The sequence below is a fragment of the Macaca mulatta genome, chromosome 5 (assembly GCF_049350105.2).
Source record: "Macaca mulatta isolate MMU2019108-1 chromosome 5, T2T-MMU8v2.0, whole genome shotgun sequence".
Lineage (NCBI taxonomy): Eukaryota > Metazoa > Chordata > Mammalia > Primates > Cercopithecidae > Macaca > Macaca mulatta.
This window is the reverse complement of record NC_133410.1, coordinates 41,416,418-41,437,351: the sequence shown is the minus strand read 5'-3', so window position 1 is coordinate 41,437,351 and position 20,934 is coordinate 41,416,418. Positions and strand designations below refer to the sequence as shown.

The window sequence follows — 20,934 nt, the reverse complement described above, 5'->3', positions numbered from 1 at the left end:
TTATCTCCTAAATTCATGGATGGCCATCCTTGGAAAGCCTGGAATCCACTTAGGAAAAAAATAAAAACTAGATCTTTCATTAAAGGGAAAGTAACCTAAGTAAAGCTATTGTCATGCATATTATAGAAAATACATGACTTGATTCATAGAGCACAGTGTGCCTCAAGTCACTGTTGCAGGTATATCTGTCCAGAGCAATCCTTCTAAATTTTGCCAACTAGAAAAGAGAGATAGCAAAGCATAAAGTCATCTGTCACTTTTGACATTCAAGATTGTCTGTCTGACTCTGTCCTTTCACTTTTCCCTTCCGATTTCACAGAAGGTTTTACAGTTGACTTAGAAATATTTTTATCCCACAAAATGGCTTTTATTAAAAGGTTGAAAGAAGAGCTATTAGTTCACTCAGTCTCAAAGATGCAATAGAGAGCAGTTGCTCTTGTCTACTCAGCTTCCCTTCCTTAGAGAACCATTTCCTCCCATACGCAGTTCTGGAGGTGTCTTATGGCCCAAGCATAGCTCATAACAGGACCTGCTCTCCTAGGCAATGATGCCTGGTCCAAGGATACCATGTGACAATCATCTTTCTGTTGTGAGTTTTAAGCTGGGAAGATGACACTTTATGGCTGCTGGAGGCCATCTTTTCTGCAACACAGAGAGGTGAGACTTGGATGGAGAGAGAGAAAATTCTGGAATCAGTGAGCCCATTTTTCATCCCAAAGACTCTAATTCCTGCAGTCCTCCTTTCCTGTGAGAAACCTTAGCATTCTTCCAAGCTGAATGAGCCAATAAATTTCCCTTTGTACTTAATCTAGTTTGAGTTGGACTTCTGTCTCTTGCAACCAAGAGCCAGAATGTAAAACACTAAAAGTTTAAATCTCTTCCTTAACCTCTCAAAGAAGGTACCTGTGTAAGTTAAATGTATTTCCCTCTCTTAAAAAGGACTGAGTTTCTTTTACACCCAGTAAACCTGTCATCTTGCTAGCCTCAGTCCTCTTCGCATTAAATCCATTTCTTTCATTTTCACTTCTCACTTAGCCCAGACTTCAAGCAGATGTGATTGCTTTCTAACTGCAGTAACTTACTTTGTCTTTGGGGAGACAGAAGATACTCAGTTTGCTCATAAATAGCAAAATGCTCAGGCATCCCAATGTGTACTTGCTTTCCACTTGGTAACCTTCATACCATGATGAGTTTATTCTAGTGACATTGCCAGTGCTTCAAGCAATCGTTTTCAAGATAGTTGTATATTAAAATCACCTGAAGAGATATTTAAAACACCAATATCAAAGTCTCACCTCAGAAATTCTGTGATAATTGCCCAAGTATCAGTATTTTTCAAAATTCCTCCAGCTAAGGTTAAACCAGCCAAGGTCAAGATTGGCTGACTAAAAATATGTTCATATATGTCTTTAGTAATTTTTATGAGTGATTCAACTAGAATAACTTATTCTCTGTCCACGCTTTTGGTGGTAGTGTCAGAAAAAGCTTGGAGGTATTAGCCCTATGTAACTGTCCTTCACCATTTCCTGGGATGTGCTTGAATTCATTAAAGCATATTGGATATTTCTAGAGATGTGATGGAAATGAGCAAGGGATCCTGTTCTTTTTTTCTGAGACAGGGTCTCACTCTGTTTCCCAGGCTGATGTGCAGTGGCGCGATCACGGGTCACTGTAGCCTCAAACTCCTGGGCTTAAGTGATTCTCCCATCTCAGCCTGCGAGTAGCCGGGACCACAGGTGCATGTCACCATGCCTAGCTAATTTTTTTTATTTTTTATAGAGGCAGTGTTTTGCCATGTTGCCTAAGCTAGTTGCACTCCTGAGCTCAAGCAATCTGCCCACCTCAGCCTCCCAAAGTGCAGACCCTGTTCTTAATAGCCACACATTGGCCCTTTGTTCTGCGGCCTCCTAAGAACCCACTCTTCATGCCCAAGTGTACATATCTGTTGTGTATATTTAAGTCTTCTGTCAATATATATGAAATCATACGAGTTCTGATAGACTTGCAAAAAAATCAAATACTTGACCTTTTTGGCATAACTCATTCTGATAAACAGAGATCATATAACCTATATATGGTACATGATTATCATATATGTATATATACCATACACCTATATATATGGTATATGTATTAGTTTGCTTATGCTGCAGTAAGTACCACACTGGGCATGGTGGCTCATTCCCAAAGTGCTGTAATCCCAGCACTATGGGAGGCCGAGGCAGGTGGATCACCTGAGGTCCAGGAGCTCGAGTCCAGCCTGGCCAACATGGTGAAACCCATCTCTACTAAAAACACAAAAATTAGCCAGGCGTGGTGGCGGACACTTGTAATCCCAGCTACTCGGGAGGCTGATGCAGAAGAATCACTTGAACCCAAGAGGTGGAGGTTGTAGTGCGCTGAGATCACGCCACTGCATTCCAGCCTCGGCAGCAAGAGTGAAACTCCAACTAAAAAAAAAAGAAGTACCACAAACTGGGTGACTGAAACAACAGAAATTTGGACAGAGACAGGCACATAGGGAGAATGTAATGGAACATGAAGATGGAGACTGAGGTAGTATTTCTACAAATTGAGGAACACCAGAGATTGCTAGACAACCAACACCAGAGGGTAAGAGAGTCATGGAATGGATTCTTTCGCATGGCCCTCGGAAGGAACCACTCCTGCTGACACCATTTGGTTGAATCTTGGTTGGATCTTGGATTTGTAGCCTCTAGAACTCTGAGACAACAAATTTCTGGGTAAGCTATTCCGTTTGTGGCATGGCAGCCTTTTCTTTTCCCTTACGGAAAATAAAAATCCATGACTTTGCAATCATTCACTTTGATGCTGGAGTGGTGGGGAGAAAGACCCACAAGTTTGAATTACCTGAAAACAATAAATTAAAGGATCACTGTTGGTCTTCATGCAATATATAAAGTCTGTTACCAGCAACTTTTTGGAGACCAAAGAAGAGGTTAAAAAAAAAAAAGTCCTTGTTCTTTCCTAGCCTAGAAAACAGATCCAAAAAGTTCAGCTGCCTGGACATTTCTTATATAAGTCAGTTAGATTCTTATCACAATTTTAGAAGCAAAATCATACTTCTATTGGTTTCCCAAAACTGGTGCTTACAGAAGTTTTGTTAGTAAACTGTGAAATACTCCAGGCAACCAGAACACCAGACAAATCCAGTTGTTTTCTTGGTTGGGAGCAAATGGCATGCATCAATTTATAAAAATTCTAATAAAGCATATAATGTGTGATGTTACAAAACCTCAAGTTGCCAATATTTAAGATTATATTTCAGTGGCTCATTTCAGAAGCTTCTCTATGGAAGTGGTCCTCCTGTGATGGTATGGAATAAAACCTTGGCTTAAACACCAATTACCATTATGAACTGATCATTTCCTGTTGCAGCACAGTACCCAGAGAAAGTTAAGAGTGGCCAGGATGGAAATGGATCTTGATGGAAAAGACTGCAAACTCTTTTTAGGAATTAAATCTCCAACAGTTTGACTTGCTGTTATCGTACCTTCTAAACTTTCTCTTCCTCTTTTCTCCTTTTTTCCTCCTGATTTTAGTATCCAATTTTATTCTCTTAAATATTTCAAGTGGCTGGGTACAGAGGCTCATGTCTGTAATCCCAGCACTTTGGGAGGCCGAAGTAGGAAGATCACTTGAGTCCAGGAGTTCAAGACCATGCTGGGCAATGAAGTGAGACCCTCTCTCTCAAAAAACAAAAAAAAAACGTTGAGCATGGTGGCTCAAACCAGTGATCCCAGCTATATGTACGGCTGAAGCAGGAGGATTGCCTGAGCCCAAGAGGTCAAGGCTTCAGTGAGCCAGATTTATACCACTGCACTCCAGCCTGGATGACAGAGCGAGACCCTGTCTCTAATCATAATCATAATCATAATCATAATAATGAAATTAAAAAACAAAATTAAATATCTTAAGCTCATACTTATGTCCATGGTGCTTTCAGCTCTTTGGGAGGAATGTTCCTTTAGGAGTTGGAAGAAAGTGAAAAATAGAGAATAAAAGTAACGTTAAAGTTATGAAACTTGACAAGGTATATTTGCTACACTGATAAAGAGAAGAATATTGAGCTAACTTCTTCAATGATTTGCTTGGTGACTTAGGGGGAATTTCTTCAGTTCTCTGAAGGGGAATAGCCACAACATCATAATATTGGAAGGGTCAACGGACAAATAAACTAATCCATTATCAAGACCCAATTAGCCAATAGTCAATTCTGGAGTTGATGGGAAAGAGATAATCTCTTGCACACAGTTGACAACTGCTGGTGGCCAGATAGACACTGTAAAGGAAAAACCTGCCAGAGAATGAATCAGCACCAAGAAAACTGGAGGCAAGAATGGACAGGGGTAGATTACTAACAACAGCATGTGAGCACCCACGTCTGCAGATATATCTCTCGTCTTCATGGGTATTCAAGCCATAAACATGTTTGCTTAAGTCCATTTGAGTGGATTTCTGTCACTTGCTACTAAAAGAGTCCTAACAATTCTAGGATTCTATTAGTGAAAAAAAATAGTAATTAGATCAAAGATGACTGTCCTCGTCTACTCTTTAAAAGGATTCCAAAAACGTCTTAGAAACCATCATAGGAAAGTATAGTGTTAAGATATATATTGGTTTTCATCCACTGTTCCTGGCTCATAACTCTCATAGCGCTTGTTACAATCTTTTGTTACAGTGTTGAGTATGTTAGGCCTCAGGGGTAGACCTCAGGAAATGCAAACTCTGACCTGCCCTCCTCTCACCTGCCCCAAGGCCGAACTTTAATCTTCCCCCCACTTTTCTGACTGTGGGTCTTTTTTTTTTTCCAAATCCCCTATTCTGAGAAGCATGAGCGTGGGTCTTAATACCCTTGCCAGAGAGGGCCCCACTCTATATACTGGGAAAAGGAATGCTGACATCATGAAGCTTCTACAAAAACCCAAAAGGGACTGGGTTCCAAAATCTTCTGGATAGCTGAGCACGTGGAGGTTCCTGGAGGGTAGTGTGCCCAGGCAGGGCACGGAAGCCCTGAGCCTCTTCCCTCATATCTCACCCTACACGTCTCTTCATCTGTACCCTTTGGAATATCCTTTATAGTAAACTGGCAAACGTAAGTAACTATTCCCCTGAGTTCTGTGAGCTGCTCCAGCAAATTAATTGAACCCAAAGAGGGGGTCATAGGAACCGCAACATGAAGCCAGTAGGTCTGAAGTTCCGGAGGCCCGGACTTGTGACTGGTATCTGTGGAGGGGGCAGTCTTGGGGACTGACCCTTCATCCTGTGTGATCTGATGCTATCTCCAGGTAGATGGTGTCAGAACTGAATTGACACCAGCTGGTGTCCGGTGCTTGGTGGTAGAGAAAACCCTCCACACGTTTGGTCACAGAAGTCTTCTATGTTGATGAGTGTTGTGGTGTGACAGCTGAGGAAAAATGCAGTTAGAGTTTTTCCTAACCCAGAAGGAAAGATAAAACTGTTGTAGATTTCATTCCAAAGCGAGGAAGGAGGGGATTAAGCTTCCTCTGAATAGCCGCAAGGGCCAACAGTTCTGAGAAGCAAAGACGTAAATTTGTGTTCAACACAAGGAAAAAATTTCCACTGTTGAGAGCTATATAAAGCAGAACAGGTTGCTCTTGAATGCATTCCGGATCTGCCCACTTCCTTCCATCGTCACTGCCGCTACACTGGTCCAAGCAGTCTTGGCTCTTATTTAGACTGCTGCCAGGGCTTCATCATGTCACTCAGTCAGCAAATATTTATTGAGCCTCTTTTATGTGCTAAGCATTATTTTAGATGCTGTGGACTCTGTAGAGAACAAAACAGATAAAATCTCTGCCCTGAGGGAGTTTGCATTCTAGTCAATGGAAGCTAATAATAAACAAGAAAATATACAGCGTAACAGATGGTGATAGGTGTCAGACAGGAAAGGATATGGGGGGGCAGGGAGGAGCAGGTAAATCAGCTGTAAATAGGTGACCAGTGCAGGCCTCACTGTGAAAGGGATACAAGAGCAAAGACCCAGAGGAGATGAGGGCCAGAGCTATACAGGTATCTGGAGAAACAGTATTTCAAGCAGAAGGAGCAGTGACAGCAAGAATCCTGCATGAGACAGGATATTTTTAGCCGGTTCAAGACCAGTGGGGCTGGAGAGAAGTGAGGGAGGGAAGGAGTGAGAGACAGGACTAGCCGGATTTCCTAGGCCGACTAAGAATCCCTAAGCCTAGCTGGGAAGTTGACCGCTTCCACCTTTAAACATGGGGCTTGCAACCTGCAACTTAGCTCACACCCGACGAATTAGATAGTAAAGAGAGCTCACTAAAATGCTAATTAGGCAAAAACAGGAGGTAAAGAAATAGCCAATCATCTATCACCTGAGAGCACAGCAGGAGGGACAATGGTCAGGATATAAACCCAGGCATTCGAGCTGAGCTGGCAACGTCTACCCTCTTTGATCCCCTCCCTTTGTATGGGAGCTCTGTTTTCACTCCATTAACCTTGCAACTGCACTGTCTTCTGGTCCATGTTTGTTACCGCTCAAGCTGAGCTTTCGCTCCCTGTCCACCACTGCTGTTTGCCGCAGTCACAGACCCGCCGCTGACTTCCATCCCTCCAGATCCGGCAAGGTGTCTGCTGTGCTCCTGATCCAGCGAGGTGCCCATTGCCACTCCTGATCAGGCTAAAGGCTTGCCATTGTTCCTGCACGGCTAAGTGCCTGGGTTCGTCCTAACCGAGCTGAACGCTAGTCACTGGGTTCCACAGTTCTCTTCCGTGACCCATGGCTTCTAATAGAGCTTTAACACTCACCACATGGCCCAAGATTCCATTCCTTGGAATCCGTGAGGTCAAGAACCCTAGGTCGGAGAACACAAGGCTTGCCACCATCTTGGAAACAGGCCGCCACCATTTTGGAAGCGGCCAGCCACCATCTTGGGAGCTCTGGGAGCAAGGAACCCCTCCTGCCACCACCATAATAGGAGTATAAGAAATGAGGTCCCAGAGGCAAGGGGTAGTGACAGATCATGAGAGGCCTTAAGCTGTCAATTTTAAGGACTCTGCTTTTTACTCTAAGGAGGAAGACCAGAGAAGGCAGAGTGGAGACCACATTTTACATATATGTGTATGTGTGTGTGTGTGTATATATATTTTTTTTTTTTTTTGGAGACGAATCTCACTCTGTCACCCAGGCTGGAGTGCAGTGGCGTGATCTCGGTTCACTACAAGCTCCGCCTCCCGGGTTCCAGCGATTCTTCTGTCTCAGCTTGCCGAGCAGCTGGGACCACAGGTGCATGCCACCACACCTGGCTAATTTTTGTATTTTTAGTAGAGATGGGGTTTCACCATATTGGCCAGGCTGGTCTCGAACTCCTGACCTCGTGATCTGCCCACCTTGGCCTCCCAAAGTGCTGGGATTACAGGCATGAGCCACCACACCCGACCCACATGATTATATTTTAAAAGGATCACTCAGCTGCTGTTTTGAAAATAAATTGTCTCCCTGCTGCCAATCTGATCCTGTAAAGTTAATTGTCCACAAAGCAGAATGAATCTTTTAAAATACTATGAAATTACCCAGCAATCCACTCCCAGACGTTTATTCCCCCCAAAATAAAACTCACGTCCACATAAAAACCTGTGTTTGTTCAGAGCAACAATAATTGTAACAGTTCAACACTGAAAACAACCAAAATGTCTTCCAACAGGTGAATGGTTAAAGAGCCTGTGGTACATCCATACCATGGAATCTGCATGCCCCCATGGAAAAATCATTTACACATTTAATTCAACATTCCTTTATTCCACACCAATCTGTGCTTCCCTTTGAACACTATAAGGGCCCTGAGTAATTACGTTTAATAAAATCTTTAACACGTGTTCATTTTTATGTCTGTATGAGAGTCACAATTTTAACTTTTCTGAAAACATCATTTTTTAAGAACATAAATCTGGTCATGTCATTACCTCCATGTAACTACCTCCAAGACTTCCCACTGCCTTTAGAATAAATCCCCCAAGTGTCCCATGATGTACAAGGCCCTGCACAGCCTGGGCCCAGCCTGCCTCTCTCCTCTCCTCCTTGCTCTGCCCCTTGCCACGGCAATTCCCATGGCTTGCCCTCTTTCAGCTCCCTGAGAACATCAAGCTTGTTCCCATCTTATGGTTCTTATGGCTCTTGCACCTATAGTCCCTTAGCCTGGACTGCTCTTCTCATGGGCGGCTTTTTCTCATGAGTGAACTATTGTTCCACCGCAGAGAGATCATCTCAGTCACACTCTATCAAAAGTACACCCTCGCCCTATTTTTTTTTTTTTTTTTTTGAGAAAGGGTCTCACTTTGTTGCCCAGGCTGAGTGCAGTGGCATGATCTTGGCTCACTGCAGCCTCAACCTCCTAGGCTCAAATGATCTTCTGGCCTCAGCCTCCTGAGGAGCTGAGACTACAGGTGCTATTAGCCACCATACCTGGCTAATTTTTTATTTCTGTGGAGATAGGGTGTCACTATGCTGCCCAGGCTGGTCTCAAACTCCTGGATGCAAGCGATTCTCCCACCTTGGACTTCCAAAGTGTTGGGATTACAGGCATGAGCCACCAAGCCCTGTCTCCCATCCTGGTTTTTCATCATAGTTTGTTTAGAGACAGGTGTAGCTCTGTCCTCCAGGCTGGAGTACAATGGCACAATCATAGTCCACTACAGCCTTGGACTCCTGGGCTCAAGTGATCCTCCTACCTTAGCCTCCCAAGCAGCTAGAACTACAGATGCATACCACCTTGCACAGTAATTATTATTTTTTTGTAGAGACGGGATCTCACTATGTTGTTCAGGCTGGTCTCAAACTCCTGGGCTCAAGTGATCCTCCCCACTCAGCCGCCCAAAGTACTGAGATTACCAGCATGAATCACTGCGCCTGTCCCTAATCATAGTTATTTCTATTTGAAATAATGTTTTTTAGTTAATTACTAGTTTGTTTACCTGTTCCACCTAAATCCATAATAGTAGGACCTTGTGATCTGGGTTAGCATTATATCCTCCAGTGCTTAGAAATGTACCTAGCACATGGTAGACACTCAGTAAATATTTGTGGAATAACTACCTGGGGAAATAAGGTCCCTGAAGGTAGCAAGATCCCCATCAGTGGAGGCATTTAAACATGGTTTGCACAACCACTTGCCAGGGCCATCGAAAACTATGGGCAGAGGCTCAGTCACAAGAATAAAAGACTGCAAAGGTCCCTTCTAGTCCTGTGTACCTACGATTACATAGCCACCACACCTTTTTTGCTATGCAATGGGAAAAGCACAGGAGTATTCCTAAGTCATTTTGTACCAAATGATAGCATGCATAGTCCTGTTCCTGCTGCAATATCATCTTGGCATTAAAATGTTGAAGCTAATCAGACATTTAATTTCAAAGTGGAAGGTCATTATCTTGTCACAAAATTTTATTCCAATTACTTTTTTTTTCTATTATACGAAATGAATTAAAAGTAGCACAAAACATTGGGAGATCAAACAGTCAATCAGAAGCTCATTAAATATCATTGAAATTGGTGCAATAAAAAGCATTTCCCATGGCTGAGTTATTATTTAAAAGCTACATTCTGGATGGCTCAAGGAATTGACATGCTGCCAATCAAAAAATTACCCTGTCCATAAATAGCCCCTGGCTTTTAAAAGTTCACTCTCTCTCTTTTTTTTTCTGAGATAAGAGTAAATATCTAAAAAGATTTAAAGCATGGGTGTAATTACTATTCTATCGGCTCCTATGAGACCCCCAAGACATCAGCAAAGTCACTATCTGATAATCTAGGCCACAATTTAGAGCAAGATGCTCACAGAGTGCTACCAGTAATTTTATAAACACTTAAATACATTACATCGATGTACAATATTCAGTTAAATACAATCTCAGGCAGGGATTAGTGGTCAGTTATAATTTTAAAATTGCCTTCAACTCCACACTTAGAATAAATGCTCACTTTGTTTTTTAAAGAGCGATTCTTAAGTACTTCATTTTTCTATGAACCCAGGACCCAGATATAGGTGACTGCCCACATGAAAATCTGAAAGCTGATCATTTAAAACTTTTAAATATTTTTCCTCTGGGAACCTTCCCCTCCCCCAACTTTTAAAAAGCTAAATGACTAATTTGATTATTTCAGTTTCATAGAAATGATCACTTTTTGATGTAAAGGACAGCAGGTCCTTTTCAATAGAAAATATACAATAGAAGTATTGTTCCCAGTCTCTTCAGGTGTTTAAGTGGTGAGGAGGATATACATTTAAAACTACATAGAAGAGAAAGCCCCCAGGTACAGGAAATTACTTCTTCAGAAGAACTAAAAGATTTCTCCCCTCTAAACGCCCCACACTGCCACCACCCCAATTTCTTTTCAAAAGCCAGGACTTATTGGCAAATTATCTGGGAGTAAAGTGGGAGGAAAACATTTCAATGCAAAATTCAGAACTGCTTTATAGAAAGGAAAGTGTGGGGAGGTTTGTTATCATTTATTTCCTCCAGTATATCATTCAATTTCAGCTGTCTCACGTCTCAGAAGTAGCTCCCCCATTTCTCACTTACGTGCCTAAGAAACATCTCCCTGGCATCTCATTCTCTTTCTCTGTCTTTCACCAGCATTTCATTATTTCTTAACTGTCCCTCTCATGCTTGTCTCCTTTTCCTAGTGATCCACGTGTCCTCATTTAGCAGTTTTCAGAAGCCAGGGAGAAACATTGCAAATAATGTTAAATATGATTAATATCTTGAATTCCTTGAAATATGACATGCATGAGTTACAATGAAACCTCTTTTATTTCCCCATGAAATGCTTTTGCATAATAAGAAAGAAAATGTCCTCTATGCCCTAATCAGCCCTGACAGTTCCTGGACTCCCAAATACTTTTATTTATGGCATTATTTATTTCATCTCTAATAAATGGATGGGAGGGGGGTGGAAGCACAGCACCATCTGAGGAAGCTGCAGGAGAGAGGGAGACAATCTAGGGGGGAATAATACAGAAGCTGAACCAGCAAGGGAGAGAGAAAAAGCTTCCAAAGGAAAGGAGACCAGGGAAAGAAGAGGCCGAAAGATGTGAACCCCCAGAAGAAAATGGGTCACCTTCCAAAGAATAAAAAGGAAGGCTCTGAAAAGGAAACAAACTCCAGAGTGCAGAGTTGAGGGTCCTACACCAAGGAGCACCCAGAACTCTGACCTGGAGAACGAAAAAGGAAGGCTGAAAAGCAACCCTGCGGCAGGGTATGCTGGTTGGCCTAGAGGAGGAGTGATCTGAGATAGGGAGCAATGGACCCTCTGCTCCAAAAAGTGGCTGGGAGAGACAGGACATCTGCGCCCCATGGAGGATCTTCCTCCAAACCAGAGATCTCTCATTCAAACGGCTACTGAAATTAGGCACCCTCCAGACCCTCGCCGGATGATGCCAGTTGCAGTGAGTAAGAATGAAGGAGTGAGTTCTCGAGTTACCTTGGTCTTGCAAGTACATATACACATATTAAAAATGACACTGTTGAAAGTAATCACCTCAAAGGGAGGTGTCAGGTCATTTCCCCACTCAATTGCACAGAGTCTACTGGGTATGAGAAGTCAGGAGCTGAATTCAAACAATCCGGATGCGTCAGTGCAACACAGCCACACACTCCCGAGTATCTGACTTTGGGCAATTCCCTTCGGCCTCTCTGCGCCTCGGTTTTCTCATCTTTATAATGGGGGGTGGGGGGAATGATGGTGTCATGCACATTCTCAGGGCCCCTACGGGAAACAAATGAAAACGTGAAAAAGTTCTACGCCCTGCGCGCTTTTACGTTCCGCATGAGCTTAGAGGCCGCGAGGCTCGGGGAAAGCAGGACCCCGGAGCCCTGTAAACACCGCGCGACCACCTGGGCCAAGATCTTCAAGAGGTTCTTTTCAGAAAGATCGGAGAGCAATTCCCGATTGGTAGAAGAACTTGCGGTAATACACGCGTACTCTTGACGACCCCGCCCCAACCACTAGCCCCTCCTCTGTGCAACCCCGAGAGTTTGGGGTCATGCAGGGGGCGCCAGGAGCTCATTTAGGAAGCCGGACCCCGCCCGCAGCCGCAGAAGCCTCGAGTCCACATCTGGGTCTCTAAAGTCTCGCCGTAGCCAAATCCAGGATCCCCACCTTCTTCAGCAGTTCCCGGGAGCCCTCCAGGTCCTCGCTTTCCCCCTTCCCCCCCTCCCCGTCGGAGGCGCGGAGCCGGCGGGCAGACCCCGCGGGCGGCTGCGGCGCCAGGCCCCGCCCCGCCCCCATTATCATTAGCAGATATTACCCTAAACACTTGCTCTTTACCTCCTTTCTCCCTCCAGGCATTGGCGAGGCGGCCTGTCAATCAGGAGCTCGGGCGGCAGCCCCCCGCGCGGGGGCTCGGCGATGCCAGCCTCAGCGACAGGCGGCGGCGGCGGCGGCGGCCACGGCACAAACACACACCCTCCCACACGCGCGCACCAGGGCAGAGCCGGCGGGCAGGCGGCGGAGGCACCCTCGGAGCCCGGCGCCCGGCGGGGAGGGGACGTGCTCCGGGGGACCGGCCCCGAGGAGCCGGATGGAGGAGGAGATGCAGCCTGCAGAGGAGGGGCCCAGCGTCCCCAAAATCTACAAGCAGCGCAGCCCCTACAGCGTCCTCAAGACGTTCCCCAGCAAGAGACCGGCGCTGGCCAAGCGCTACGAGCGACCCACCCTGGTGGAGCTGCCGCACGTGCGGCCGCCCCCGCCGCCCCCGCCGCCCTTCGCGCCGCACGCCGCCGTCTCCATCAGCAGCAGCGAGCCGCCGCCGCAGCAGTTCCAGGCGCAGAGCTCCTACCCCCCCGGGCCCGGCCGGGCCGCCGCCGCCGCTTCGTCGTCGTCGCCGTCCTGCACGCCCGCCACATCCCAGGGCCACCTGAGGACTCCGGCGCAGCCGCCGCCCGCGTCCCCCGCCGCCTCGTCGTCGTCCTCGTTCGCCGCCGTCGTCAGGTATGGCCCAGGCGCGGCGGCGGCCGCCGGCACCGGCGGCACGGGTAGCGACGGCGCCAGCCTGGAGCTCAGCGCAGGTACCAACTCTCGGCACAACTTTCCTTCCCGCCACGGCCGGGGGCAGCGGGAGGGGACCCGGGAAGGAGAAGCGGGGGCCCGCCGACACTCTTCCGTGCTGGGCCGAGTCGGGACGTCGGGGCGCACCCTGAGGCCTCCCCGCGCGCCCGGAAACTTCCTGAGGATTCTCCAGCGCCGCCACGGCTGGGCTTCCGACGGCGCGCGCTTAACAGGTGGCTCCGCGGCTTGGATGCGGCACCGGGAAGCACGGCTGTGGCGGTCGGCTGCCGGGATCGCTTGGGCGTGGGCTGGAGTGGGGCCGGACGCCCCAGGGGGATAGCGGCGGCCGCTACGGGAAAAGCTAGAGCTTCTCGGGCCGCCTCGCTGGGACACTCTAGTACTGCTTCACTTTTTCCGTCCGCTTCTTCCCTTTCTTCTCCTTACTCCATTTCTTTCTTCTCTCCACTTCTCCTTTGCCTTCTGGTGCTTTCTTCGCCACCTCTTTGATGCACTCTCACACTATCGCAGTCCACGCTGGTTGGCTCTCAGCTGCGTTTTTCCTTATGTCTTTTTATGTGCGCCTGTGTTTCTCGGGTGCTCTCTGTCTTGCTCTGTCCCTTTCCCCTCCCACCTTCTGGTTGTGAGACTCGGGGCCCCGCGTCTGCCACGCCGTGGACTTCGCGAGGCGCGGGGAACCAACCCGTCCCTCCTCCCTGCCCTGGAGCCGCAGACACTCTGCTCCCACCGCCCACGTCGTCGTCCCCGCCATCCCCTGGTCCCTGCCCGCCGCGGGGCCCTGCCCCTCCCGAGCATCTCGCCTGAGCCCTGCAGAAACACCTCGTGGTGAGCACCCACCCTGGGGTCCGCGACTCCTCTCCTTTATCCCGAGTCCGCGGGCGCTGCCGGGGCAAAGCAGCCCACTGCCTGCCTGTAGGGAGCAAGATGGGCTGGTTGCGAGGCCACAGCCTGAGGCCTGAGCCCAAGGGACCTCTCCACCAGCTCCCAGTGGGTGCAGCCACATTTATCCGCCCACTAGAACTAAAAGTTCCTGCCAAGGCCTTTTATGACACTTTGGAGCCCCCCAAATCCTGCATGTCAGTGAATCTGATACTCTTTTTTTTTTCCCCTGTGGGAAATAGAGTGTTGTGTCTAAATGAGTTATAGATGCCTCCACTAATAAATCTGTTGTTTGTCAATATTTTGACACATGAAGGATTGGTTTTGAAAAAGAAAACCTAATTACAGGTTATAGTGAAGACTTGATCTGTCACATCTCTCACTGATATGAAGATGGTTGATTGCTTTCAGTGGGATTCTTAGGTGGGCTTCCTTATTGTTTGTGGGGTATTTTTTTTTCAGTTGCTCTTGCCCCAGTATTCCATTGTGTTTTTATATTCTTCGTTAGGCAGTTGGCTTACTTGATTTTCCTCCTTACTTTTCTTCTTTTTTCCCCCTTTCTTAAGGAGGTTCGTTTTCTTTCTGGTTTGGGATCTTATTTTCTCCTAAACTATTTCTTGTTCAGACGTATGTTTATTTCTAGACTCAGCTTTACCATCCTGTATTTTTATGTTGTTTTCCAGCCATTTGAGTCCTTTCCCCATTTTCTGTGTTTTGCTTTCACTCTTTTGCATAGCCTCAGTTCCATCATTTTCATTGAGGTTTTCCCCTCATTATCTGCCCAGGTCAGTCTTTCATCTCCTCTTGCTTTCTCTTTCCAGCCTTTGCTGACTGTCTTTCCATATTTTACTTCCTGTTATACACTGTAAATTTACCCCCGTCTCATTTCCATTTTCATCCATAGTTTTAGTTGGCTATATATTTCCTGTATTGCTTCTTTTTTTCTGCACCAGTCACTTGCTGTTCTTTCCTTGGTCACTTCTACCCTGGCAGTTTCCTTGCTGTCCTTCATTCATGTGGAGTGTTTTATTTTTTTTCCTCCCTTTTCTCACCTTGTTCTCAATGTTCTCTTTCAGTGTTCCCTCTAATGTCCTGTTTAGTTTATTTTGTCTCTATTCCCAGATGGAAATTATAACATCACTAAATCTAAAGGAGTGAAGAGGGGTTTTTTTGATGCCTTTCAAACTTCTCTGTATTTCCTTTTATTCTCACGGCTGCTTTTGTTGTTTTTAAGGGAGGTCATCGAGAGGGGTAAGCTTGATAGCACCAAGGGCTGGATGCCTCGTGCTTGTTGGAAAGATGGGAATTGGATGGTAGGTTTCTTCCATGCAGTGAGGAAAATAGTCTGGGAGGAAAAAAGCCATAGAATTAGACATCATGAATTGTGGTCATAATGTTAATCACTGATGGACAAAGCCATCTCTTAACAGGCACAGTGTTGTGAGTGGCCATCAGGGGCACAACCACTTGAAGAGCTGATTGGTTCTTTGAGAAATTAGTCGTTCCACTTTGAACCAATGAGCTTGTGTGCACAGACCCATGGCCATTTAAGCATACAGGATGGGGTGGGGGATGGGAGTGGTGCTTTGCCTGTTGCACCTTTGCAAAAGTGTAATTGCAGTGTCTGAGGCTACCTGGTAAACTGAAAATAGCCAAAACACTCATGTGAAGAAATGAGTCAAGGACAGAAGAAGAGACATAACTGAGTGTCCAGAGTAAATGCAGTGAAGAGATGAAATGGTTGAAGTGAATCTTAGTTGCCATTAAGGGCCATAACTGAGAAGAGAAATATGTGATTAAAAATAGATTTTTTTTCAACATTCTTATAAAATCTCATGAAGAGTATAATTTTCCTTAAAAGGGGTAATACACCATGGTTTTAAAAGCATATTTTTCCTCTGTGGGAGGCTTAGAGTTAAAACCCACGTAGATCTTGATATGCAGCCTAAATTTGGCATCAGGAAATGGGAAATTGCATCTTTAAGCAGAGTACAATCAAAAATGAATTACAATAAATCCTATATAATTGCATAGGTCATTCTCTTTAATGAGATTTTATTAACCTGACTGTCAAGCTTTTGAGTCAGGCAGATATTTTATCTTCTTCAACTGATAAAAGTGTCAGCTATAAACCACCATATAAATATTCATAAATCTACACATCTGTGGCAGCCTATCAGCATCATTCTTTTGGACATTAAAAGCATTCTAATTACTTTCTGTCTAGCAGAGCTGAAATGCTGCCTGTTATAGTATGTGCTTGGCAGGCATGATTGCTTTTGTTTGCCATCACAAATAGCAGCATCCTATTTTATATACCGATGGTCCAGAAAATATTCAGGGATTGACTGAGCAGGATGAATATTAGGAAGCACCATCTGGTTTTGATAGCACCGAGTATATTAACTCATCTGTTAATTTTTGACACATCATTGATTTATTTATTTAGAAAAATTGCATCCTGTTTTGCTGTGTTGATGTTTGCCATTATGAAAAAAAAATTGGATGGCATTTTTTTAAAAAGACATAGTTCATTGATTTAAGACAAGGGTGGTGCTTCCAAAGATGCTTTCGTTTTCTAACTTCTATTTTCTATGCCATGAAGTCGTCTCTTAAAAAGAAGTTAAATTAATGTTTTAAGGAAATCATCTATTTTGAACTAGTGAGAAATCCTTGGGTAGATATAATATATGAATACATGATAGTAGGTCACTAAAAAAATTTCTGCTTCTGCATTTTTAATATTAATATATTTCACCCTTCGCTGGGCTAAAATCAAAAGGTTACCACTAATCTTGACTACTGTGATCTCCTTCATAGAAACAGAATTCTCTTGGGGATCTGCTGTGATGGGCAAATTCCATTCAAGGCTTTACTTACAAAGAAGGGCAGTAAAGTAGGGAGACTGTGTTCGATTGCCTACTTCCCATCCCTCTTCTTACTCACTTATCAGATTTAGGATGGATTAAACAACTTAAATTCAGACGAATTTCTCGAAATGAATTTTTTAATTAAAAAAATAATCATGGGTTCAGATTTTGGAATTGGACAAGGCACAATTTGCAGCATGATATTATCTCCCAATAGGCTGCACAATAAAGAAAAATAAATTAGAAGTGGGCATTTTGGAGGGCTTTGTGATTGTGATTTATTAACATTTTATGGCGTTTAATTTTAGGGAAGTTAGGGATAAAGTAGTCCTTCTGTAAACTGTTGATTTTCTCTTTCCCTGCCATCACTTGAGTGGAGCATTCTATGACTGAAAAAAAAAAAAAAAAAAAAAGTTAAAATCATGATACATGTTCACAGTTTGCTCAATTGAGAATCATAGATCAGTAGCCATTCAATTGTGCTCGTATGAAAACAGAACTTTTGTCTATTTCTTAATGATAATGGGCATCACACAGTACTTGCATTTGTAATTATATTCTGTCTAGAAGGCTAAACTATTGCTGCATGCAATGTGTATTAGGTGGAAAGATTTGCTATTTTCCATCAAATGTAATGGTAGTATTTTTCATCACACTCTTCCATGTATCAATGTTAAAATAATATTCAAATAATTCAAGGTATTGAGAAGAGAAAAAATTCAACTTTAAGGGTGACAGTAGCCCTTTTTGTACATATCATTTCTGAAAGCAAATTCAGATTGAAGCATTTAAAAAACTGCAGGCAAGAACTACTTTATGATTGTAGCTATTCTCTCATATTCTGAGTGCACTTTAATAGATTATCTTCATAATGTAGTATATCACATAATGATTTTTTCTCAGCATGTTACAAGTTTATCCTTCAATTAAGAAAACAAATCACGCTTGTCCCTAAGTCAGATTTTTTTCCCTTAAAATCCATGCTCTAATGTGATTTATCAATATGATTAAAACTACTGAGTGTATTGTAGGACACCGAACAAATACATTCAAGCAGTTCTTACCAGGCAATTCTGTGTTAGACTTTCATATTTTGTCCCTTTCATCAAGGTTATGTTGGACTATGCTGATTAAAATGCAAACAGTAAATGCAACTTCAGGTCTAGAATGGGATTATAGGATTAAAATGAATGAAAACTGCTGTTGTGCTGGAATTGAAAATTCCTAATCAATATCATCCTTTGATTTTACTAATAAAAGAACAGAAACCAGGAAGTAAAAAAAATGAGTGTAACATCTTAAACCTCTTACTTGTATATTTCAGCTGTTGGCTTTCTTATTATTTGGTTTTGGCCATTGTAAATAAATGGCACCCAAATATTTTTGTGAGACACCAGATTAAGAGTACAGATGGTGCGTCACAGAGCATGTATCAGATAGTTGGCCGGGCGCGGTGGCTCAAGCCTGTAATCCCAGTACTTTGGGAGGCCGAGGCGGGTGGATCACGAAGTCAGGAGATCGAGACCATCCTGGCTAACATGGTGAAACCCCGTCTCTACTAAAAATACAAAAAACTAGCCGGGCGCGGTTGTGGGCGCCTGTAGTCCCAGCTACTCGGAGGCTGAGGCAGGAGAATGGCGTAAACCCGGGAGGCGGAGCTTGCAGTGAGCCGAGATCGCGCCACTGCACTCCAGCCTGGGTGACACAGCGAGACTCCGTCTCAAAAAAAAAAAATAAAAAATAAAAAAAATAAAAAAAGATAGTTACAAAGTATAAATCAAGCTAACAAATTGTGTAACAAAATACGTTCCGTCCACCGACCTTGACAAATACACCTTCATGGTAACCAGGTTTGGAATTTACAGCCAACCCATGTCTTTCTCTCCCTACTCCCAGCTTTATCTTCCACCAGGAGGGACCTCATATACACATATATGGAGGTCCCAGTTCGCACTTCCAGGATCTGACACCATGATCACTGTCTTTGGATTGATGGCTAAAGAGAAGATGGCAGCATAGATCCTTAAAGCAGTTTGAGTGGGGAATTCCTGGATCTTGGGGTACTTGGCCATGGGGACAGGATTGGCTGGAGAAGGAGGGTCAGGTGGCGGTTCTGCTGCCAAGGTCTGAGGGTCTAGAATGGGAATTCCTAAGAATAAGAAAGTACTATCCTAAGAAGAAAATAGTCCTATGGACTCTCAACCAGCCTAGGGTGGACTTGCTACCCCTGCCCCAGTCAAGTAAATCTGATAATGCTATAAACTGAGATGCTCTATGTATGTACAAGAGTACCTGCTATGTGTTCAGTAACTATTTCTCAAGGCGTTGTGCTGGCCTCTCACACTCCAGTGCAGTTTATGATCCTCTGATCCTCTGCTGAGTAGAAGAGATCAGGCCTCTGTTCTGACTTGCAGTTTTTCAGCGGGATTCAGGATTTGGGAGATGTAAGGGATGCTTCCCATGTGCCAAACACTGTGCTATATGGGCTTTACATATATATTCTTTTTTTTTTTTTTTTTTTTTTTTTTTTTCCTGAGATGGAGTCTCACTCTGTCTCCAGGCTGGAGTGCAGTGGCACCATCTCGGCTCTCTGCAACCTCTGCCTCCTGGGTTCAAGTGATTCTCCTGCCTCAGCCTCCTGAGTAGCTGGGACTACAGGCATGCGCCACCATGCCCAGCTAATTTCTGTATTTTTAGTAGAGACAGGGTTTCACCGTGTTGGCTAGGATGGTCTTCATCTCCCACCTTGTGATCCACCCACCTTGGCCTCCCAAAGTGCTGAGATTACAGGTGTGAGCCACCATACCCAGCTGCTTTACGTATATATTCTTATTAAAAAGTTGGAAAAGAGCACTTGGACCCCTCTCCTCTGATTATCTTAGTTATTTCATGAAAGAATAGCAAGAAAAAAGAACACAGTGGAATGTTGAGCACTGCATGGAGTTCTCCTGAAGTGTGGTTTCCTTGGTCTTACATCCTGGGTGTGTTCTAGGGGATTTCTTACTGAAGCTGTTCTAGCTCATTATTCCTATAGCAGCCCTTGAACATCTCACCATTTTTTATTCTGGAAGTTTTTTTTTCCTTCCGAAAAAAATACAGCTAGTCAACATTTTCAGGGAGAGCTAGTGCTAGTTGCATTTTTATCTTAAACAATGGTTATAGGCATCTAAAATCTCGAATATTTTGTTTGTTGCCGTTATTCTGGGAAAGGGGAGAGGAAATAAGAGACATCCTCATGCTTCTGTGTCAGCTCTGAAAAGTGCCCCTCTCTGTATTTATAATAGCCCATTCTAGGTGGCAATCAGGAAAGAAGTGAATCTACCTCGTGACATTTATATTTAGGGTAAATTTTCAAGACCGTTCGATATCATTAAATTACATTTTCACAATTTGGGTTTTTCCCCCTTTTGTTTTTGCAGTGAGTTGATTGCTTTTGTTTGCTTTTTGCTTTCAATGGTTGACAATATGCTTTAGAATTCATGTACATGGGCTAAGAGGCACCCGTGCCTTGTGCCATTTTAGAATATTTGGCAGTCTACCGGAAGAGGTTCTAAGAAGTGATACTACTGATTTTCAAATGATCAGGTTAGCCTAAACATTGGCCTTGATGAGAAATCCAAGTTAGCAAATAAGTGGAAAGAAGGAATAGTGAACACAGATGTTAGAAGACACGTACAGTTTTGTGTTCATCCTGTGCCCATAGGCTCACTCTTTGCTTTACCTTAGATTTCTAGTGAGCTCTTCAGAAAGACTTATCTTTCTTTTCCAGTTTGCATCTGGGAGCTATGTACTCTCGGCAGGGATTGTATCAGCTGATTAATCGCAAGGGCATGAGGGCACTCCAGAAATAGAAGTAATGATTGCTTTAAGCCCTCCTATCAATGAGGAATTGAGTCTGCAGTGGCTGACTCGATTCGTTAGAGTAAGGATATTAATGAAACCAAAGGTGTGAGTTCAGACCTGTGCAGCCAGTTAATGCCACAGAGAGGAAAATCTCTATATGGTGCCCAAAGTCACAGTCCAGCCGTTTCCTAGAGCAAGAGACTGGGTGTGACTCATCTAGCATCCCGCAGTCGCAGAACAACAGGAAGCTATGCATTCTATTCATAGTGGATTTAC

The 20,934-nt window shown here is 44.3% G+C and overlaps 1 protein-coding gene across 2 annotated transcripts in view; it reads left to right on the top strand.

Annotated features, from left to right (window-relative positions):
* Positions 1-8,061: 8,061 nt before the first annotated feature.
* BEND4 (BEN domain containing 4) overlaps positions 8,062-20,934 on the top strand; it is a 51,358-nt gene continuing 38,485 nt past the window's right edge. The window contains exon 1 of one of the 2 annotated variants that reach the window (XM_001098619.5): positions 8,062-13,068. In XM_001098619.5, the coding sequence (XP_001098619.3) occupies positions 12,582-13,068 (487 nt within the window). In that variant the 5' untranslated portion in view covers positions 8,062-12,581. The remainder of the gene's footprint in view (positions 13,069-20,934) is intronic. The other variant, XM_015138295.3, reaches the window with a different exon arrangement.